At 52.1% G+C, this 7,175-nt stretch overlaps 1 protein-coding gene across 1 annotated transcript; it reads left to right on the forward strand.

The window, feature by feature from the left end:
* Positions 1-1,977: 1,977 nt before the first annotated feature.
* On the forward strand, positions 1,978-5,555 carry LOC149810576 (DEAD-box ATP-dependent RNA helicase 15-like). Its single transcript, XM_089994193.1, has 7 exons — positions 1,978-2,182; positions 2,392-2,564; positions 2,852-3,089; positions 3,320-3,438; positions 4,013-4,141; positions 4,556-4,850; positions 5,407-5,555. Exons 1-7 carry the CDS (start codon positions 1,978-1,980, stop codon positions 5,553-5,555), a joined length of 1,308 nt encoding a protein of 435 aa, XP_089850319.1.
* Positions 5,556-7,175: the final 1,620 nt, after the last annotated feature.

The raw sequence follows: 7,175 nt of genomic DNA on the forward strand, positions 1-7,175 counted from the left end.
ACCCATCCTGACATACCTTTCGTTCGAGGTTGGCAATGGCTGTCCACACGTATGGGTTGCGGCCCTCGGCCACTCTGCACCCCTCTTCAAAAGTCTTCCTAGCATCTTCCAAGCGATTCTGACGCACGTATAGGGTTCCCAAGGATACATAGCAGCGCACGTCGGTAGGGTCCATCTGGATGCCACGCAGGAACACCTCCTCGGAGCACTTGAGGGTGGCTTCTCGCTCCGGACCGGAGCCCAACCGCTGTCCTGCTTGCCGTAACCTTCTGCCTTCGTACTGCGAGCATGGTTTGGCGTGTGAGCAGGCGTCCGAGGGGTGAGATCGTGGATAGCAGGCTCGTCAACGTGTTCGCGACTGCCAGTAGCGATGGCCCTCGCCACCACTCGACAGTGCTACTCAACAAGCATGATGAAATGTCCCTGATCAGTGGAACACATGATAAAGATTCCTGTCGACTTCGAATCACAGGTGCTCGGCATTATGTCGATGCAGTGGAAAGTGGGCTGCTGTTGAATCAAATCGCAATGGTTGTGCGGACTGACAAGTTGTGAAGGTACATCAGCCACAGTTAACAGGGACCCCCTTGCCGACAGTGCGCTTGATAACGGCAATCCCAGGAGTTACGACAAGCGAGGGGTACATTGCGCACAGCGTAAACGCGATATGGCCCCACGACGACTGTTCCGCCCAAGCGCATGTCGCAATGCATCCCCACTCTACGAATCCTGTGTGGTTATCGTTCAGCAGAATGCAGGAAGATGGTTATGAACTCCTGTTTATGATGGTAACTTCGATAATAAAACATGCATTCAGGGCAGTTTACGGATGGTCTCTGTTCATCCCTTCGCAGGATGGCTGCGCCACAAGAAATGACTGGTTGTGTGCAGCACACACAGCTCAAGCCAACCCTACCTTACCAAACCATGAAAAGCACGCGATGTTTCGTCGAATGTATTGGCGAGGAATTGACGGTGCAACAAGCGAATTCAATGTCACTGCACGAGCAAAATCTCCTCACAGGGTTGAGAACAAGGTCGGAAGTACCGTAGTCAAATCCAGGTTGATTCTCAGAGGACGCGAAGCTCGGATCCTTGAAATCACTGTTTCTGCACCTTTGGGGTCGGAGCGCTCGCTGACGCGCCCTCCAGGGATCAAGGCAGCAAGACTACCCTCATCGTCATCATCGAGCTGCTTGCTCGTCGCACTTCCCCGTGAGGCAACGAGCTTACCTCGATTCTCGTCATACGTATACATATCCTCAACCACAACATCGAAATCCTTGGAATTCGAACGCACAGACATGCAACCCCAAGGGATTGCGCGTCGTGGGCGAAAGCTTTGGCACTGTGTCCTGCCAGTCGAAGTTGGGGGTTCGCTCGGACCCCTGGTGGGCACGTGCACCTTCATCCCGGCCACCCGAAGACCACCTACAGTTGCACTACATACGTGTACAGCCATGTACAATCGATGCGGAGGCCATCTTTTGTTGGCGCATGCAAGATTCAGATACGCAACAGACGCACACAATCTGCACACGCTGATCTTCCTCTAAAATCCAAAACCTTTTATAAACTCGACCTTTGGCCTTGCTTCAGCTTGTCACTCGCGATTGACGTGCGTCAAGGGTGGCACTCTTCTGGCGTTGCCACAGCATGGGCCATGCTATCCAGGCTATGGCGATTGTAGAGAGTGTCCAGCGACGAGCCACGTGACAACCGATTGATAGCGTTTATTTCCTCAAATTCCAGGTGTTGTGACCCAGAGACGTGTGCTGAAACACCCAGACATTTCAGCACAGGAGCTTCGATCAGCAGGCTCTCGAGGGCGAGACACCAGTTGAATCGATTGGTCAACCACGTTTCCGAGAGCCGATCCCTCGTACTTATAACAGTGCGCACCACAATGCCTTCGGCTAATGACATTATTATTCTTTTCCAGGATATCTTTCTCGTTTGAGCCTTATCAAATACAGCATGACCGACCCCACGAATGGAGAGCTCGAGGAGGAGCTGGTAGACTACGAGGAGGAGGAAGTGCCCGAAACAGATGATGCTCCAGCTGCTGATCAAGGAAAGAAAGGATATGTGGGGATCCACTCCGTTGGTTTTAAGGATTTCCAGATAAAGCCTGAGCTCATTCGGGCGATCCAGGACTGTGGCTTCGAGCATCCGTCTGAAAGTACGTTGGTGTTCGCCGCGGACGTGCCTGCAAACAGTTCATCAATAGAATTGAAGTCCTTGGGCGAGCTGGTGGTGCCCTGGCAAAGGGAAGCGCCAAATTGAACTTAGCTTGTTATCGCTCCAAATGGAAGCAGCTGGCTGCATTAGCTCGACAATGGCTTGGATATGGAGGCTGGTCCTGACGATTTCTGCGCTTCCTTCTTGCAGTTCAGCAAGAGTGCCTACCCCTGGCTCTCGTCGGACAAGATATCTTGGGCCAAGCCAAGTCTGGAATGGGCAAGACAGCGGTGTTTGTTTTGTCCATCCTCCATCAGTTGGAGCCGCAGGACGGAGAAGTGCATGCTTTGATCTTTGCAAACACGCGTGAGCTTGCTCAACAGGTGAGTTTTCTGGACGTGTTACTTTGGTACCGCTTTCGCCACTGCATGCTCGGCAGCTGCTGGACCGCGCCATGCGCCTTGATGTATGCTGCGGATGCCATGATTTGAGCTCGTCGGTGCTGATTTTTGCGCTCAGTATTAGTTGTGGACTTGTTTGCCGGTATCTTGCTCGTTTTGCTACTGTTCTTATCGCTCTTTGTGCTGTCACCTTGCCTGCCAACGCATACCCAGCTTTGCGTTTTTTCTGACCGTCATCCTGCATTTGTTCCAACGTTGTTTGCATGCAGATCGAGTCTGAGTTCAAGCGCTTCAGCCGTTACTTGAAGACGGTGCGTGTTGGCTGCTATGTCGGTGGGCTGGACACTGCACCCATGAAGGCAGAACTCAAGGACGAGAACAAATGCCCTCACATCGTCGTTGGCACTCCGGGCAGGTTGAAACAGCTTGCAGAAGAGAGCAGCCTAAAGCTTGATCACATTAAGTATTTCGTCGTTGATGAATGCGACAAGATCCTTGATGAACCAAGTACGTGCTGGACCTTGCATCTCACCACAATGCACTTGCATTGAAAGCCATCCCATCGACTCTTTTCAGGTTGATGGCGAGGCAACGTAGTGATGTGTGCACATCAAACGGTTCGTACATGATGAGCTTGAATGAAAGGTGGCAATTCGTAGTCCCTTTGTTTGAATGTGCTACTGAGAATCAGCCATACCAGATGGTGACGCTGCAACTCACGATGGCTGGTGATGCAGGCATGCGTTCGGATGTTCAGAGGACTTTCATCAAGTGCCCCCAGAACAAACAGGTGATGATGTTCAGTGCGACAATGACAGACTCGAACCGGACGATCGCAAAGAAGTTCATGAAGCATGTACGATCCCTCATATCGTTTGGCTGCTTGTGTCGACAACCACTCAAAGATGCAATTTTGGTACCAAGAAACCAAAGCGTGGGAATGAGCTCCGAACATTCCAGGAAACTTTAAATGATAGGAGATCAGTTATTCGTGCGAGGCACTTGAGCCCAAGGCAAGTGGCAGCATAGAGAGCCAAAACGGACCATCTGCGCTTCGAAGCTGTACTTGATCACACAGGGCTGCATGTGACGTGTGGTCACAGGAACTGGACGACACACCATCTCAGCACTCCAGCGCCAATGAGTTTCTTCTAGGTGGCGTCCTTCAGTTGGCCACGACCGCTGTTTGGCAACTAGGCTAGACCGAAGTGGCTGTTGAAGATCAGCCATGGAACAGGACCTGCACTTAGTGGCTGCCACCCAGTTGGGGCTGATGATGGCGAGTCTTGTGACCAGACTACTGCAGATCAGACTACCGCATCCATGTACCTCAGCAAGATTAAATCAAATCCTTCTTGGGAGTCCTGGCTGATAAGTGAAGCCTGGATTGGTTCCTGCATTGCCCCGGCCAATCCCCTGTGTGCTTGCAGCCTCAGGAGAAGAAGATGGAGGAGGCAAAGCTGACCCTCGACGGCCTAGTACAGCACTACGTTGTTCTCAACGAAACCGAGAAGTCTCGGAAGCTCACAGACCTCCTCGACAAGCTCGACTTCAACCAGGTGCGCATCAGGCGTTCCAGCAAAGTTGCTTCGCCAGACAAAAAGGACACTTGCTTTGTCATGTTCCGGAAACGCGTGAGCTTACAACCCCCATCATCACCTCAAATGCTTCGGCTTAGGCGTGGAGTTTTACCAGCTGGGCAGCTGCAGCTAGTATGAAGTTTTTCATGTCAGGCATGCACTCTTTAGGCTTCAATTAGTCACATACAGGTGCCATTCTTGGACATCCATACAATTTGCTGCGGCCTGGTTCCACATATGTGCTTGCACCAATCTGTCCAGGAGCCGTACACCACACGTGCATCATGGCGTGACCGGAGCTTACATCCTTGAGCAAGGACGCGCGAGTCAATCAGCCGCCTTCCTGTATTCTGGCCACCAGCGCGTGCTGACTCATATGGCGGTACTGTGCAGCTCGTCATCTTCGTGAAGGCTGTTCCTCGCGCAAAGGCGCTGGCCACCCTCCTTGCTCAGGCCAAGTTCCCGGTCGCCTGCATCCATTCCGGAATGAAGCAGAACGAGCGCACGGAGGTGATGAAAAAGTTCAAGCTCTCACCGAACGAAACACGGATCCTGGTGTCCACAGACCTGGTAGCACGCGGCGTGGACGTTGAGCGCGTCAACGTCGTCATCAACTACGATATGCCTGAGACCTCTGAGAAGAAGGGCAACGGTGCAGACACCTACTTGCACCGCGTCGGTCGCGCAGGTGCGACTGGCTTCCCTTGTTTCGTGCGAACTTCCTGTGGTTCTTGAGGATTTGCGAGAATAGAGCTCGACCAACATTTTTGCCCCCACAATTCAGGCATGGCCAGGCACGGCCACTCGCAAGTATAGAGTTCCGGTGAAACTCTGCTGGTTCTCGCATGGGGGTTTGTGTTCTGCTGGTTGTGGGGGTTTTGGTAGTCATGATGGTTGTGGGGCTATGTGGGTGTCTGCCGATGGCTGTTCAGGGTTTGTGAATGTCGGCAACTGCACAGCCGTATTTTCTCCCTCTCAGGCAAACACCACGACACAACATAACTGTCGACAGCAAGTGAACATCACCCACAAGTGATTTGCACTCATTTCGCGCCCTCGAGCGAGATTTGCAAGATTTACATAGGGCTCTTCCAAGCACCCGAGATGCCACACACTAGCTCGTCGCGTCGGTGGCAGCCACATGCTGCACCTGGAGGTAATAGGGTTCACCGTGCTCGAGTCGTCGAGTTGAGGACAATTCTGAGAGACGGAGCCTTTTCTGAGGCTCTGATGATTGTGTGCAGGCCGTTTTGGGACTCGGGGCTTGGCCATCACATTTGTGTGCAGCAAGGAAGAGACCGACGTCCTCAACAATGTCCAGGAGCGCTTTGATGTTGACATTCAGCCCCTTCCTGATGAGGTTGACAAATCTACCTACACCAACGCCGCATAGAGTACTGCCGGGCGTGAGGCGCCCATCGTCGTCGGGATCATTTCTTCCTCATGCGAGCAATAGCCCTGCTGTTTGCGTTCAAGGCTTGGATTAAGGAAATGTTTTCACCCGCGTACTTATTTCCAACAGGAAAGCTGTGAACAGCCTGCCTTGCGAAAAATGGGAGGCAGCAAGAACGCCAGAGTGCTGGCTTGCACATTGACTTTGGCCTTTCATCGGCTGTATGCTACTTTGGATGTGAAGGTCCCCCATTCTGGCACTTTGTCTGGGTGAATGTATGACAGTGCAATAAGAATCTTGGAAATCATTCCATGCACGTTGGAGATGTAATGTAATGTCCACCCTCTTTAAGCACCCACCCTCTGCTAGCGCATTGTGTGGTGTGATGCCGTACAGCCCTCGCAAAGAACTGCGATTATGGCCATGTGTGAGCGTGGAGTATGTTGAAGCTCGTGCAGCGGCCGTCCTCGCAACAGCAAAATTCATCATGGCCATGAAAAAATCAATATCGTCGACGGTGCCGTTCTTGAATATGCATGCTCGACGCGCTTGTGCTGCCCGGATATCACTGTGCTGCGTTTAGCGAAGCGGTAAAGTGAGTGCATTTCAATATTTCAATAGCCACAAAAGGTTTGGGAGTTGACGGCATGGCATGGCTGACCCAAATTGGGCCAAGTCTTGGCAAGGGGTGCTTGCGCCCCCCTGCTGGTAACGCGTTCCTTCCCTTCATGACACATACGTTCCCACACACCGCACTCCCCAAACGGCGAGCACGAATACCCGAGTGCGGGCTGACAACGATCTCTTTCTTGGAACTTTACTTCACGCTAGTCAACATGGGTATGCTTCAGCGCTCTCCTTTCGTTCACGTCCGGTTATCAAACAGCCAATGTGACCAGTGTTGATGATTGAGTGCACCATCGTGTCTGAATTAGATTTGACTGGTAGATATATGGTGCAGGTAAGGTGCACGGATCCCTTGCTCGTGCCGGAAAGGTGCGTGGTCAGGCCCCAAAGGTCGCCAAGGCTGACAAGAAGAAGCTCCCGAAAGGACGGGCCATGAAGAGGTTGAAATACAACCGAAGATTCGTCAACGTTGGTACGTCACATATCTCGCGTGCATGAGCATTTCTACATGTTCCTTACTAGCAGAAACCTGGCGAGGATAGGTACAAGGCAACTCGACTGTTCCGCACCCATGCATGCTTTCAGATATGTTGCTTGATTATCCATTACCACAAACAGTTTTGAGGCACCAGGCATGATGTGTGGAGTGGTGTGCAGTCGTGGGCATGGGCAAGAAGAAGGGACCCAACGCTCAGTAACATGGCAGAGTCAGGCAGCAAGCATGTGGTCCCCAGTCAGTCGCTCCTCAGAGTATAGGAAGCTCGAAAGCCTTTCATCTGGAACGTGCTTCTGAAGTGTGTGAGGTGGGGCTAAGTTTTATGAAATTGTGATGAGGCTGTGCTCTGGAACCCTGTAATGTTGTTGCTTTCCCTTTAGCACTGGAAGCGTGTGTTTCCATCTCAGCACTTTGATCTGCGGTCGTAGATTAGGGGGAGACTCCAGAAGTTTCGAACGGGTGATGTTGCAGTTTTTTGGTATCACCATGCACAGACA

This window comes from Nuphar pumila, unplaced genomic scaffold, assembly GCF_984573655.1.
Source record: "Nuphar pumila unplaced genomic scaffold, dmNupPumi1.hap1.1 HAP1_SCAFFOLD_284, whole genome shotgun sequence".
In the NCBI taxonomy this organism is placed as follows: Eukaryota; Viridiplantae; Streptophyta; class Magnoliopsida; order Nymphaeales; family Nymphaeaceae; genus Nuphar; species Nuphar pumila.

Coding starts and splice junctions, on each gene's coding strand:
- LOC149810576 (XM_089994193.1), top strand. CDS start 1,978: ATGACCGACCCCACGAATGGAGAGCTCGAGGAGGAGCTGGTAGACTAC. Junction 4,142..4,555: donor ACAAGCTCGACTTCAACCAG/GTGCGCATCAGG, acceptor GGTACTGTGCAG/CTCGTCATCTTCGTGAAGGC. Junction 4,851..5,406: donor GCACCGCGTCGGTCGCGCAG/GTGCGACTGGCT, acceptor GATTGTGTGCAG/GCCGTTTTGGGACTCGGGGC.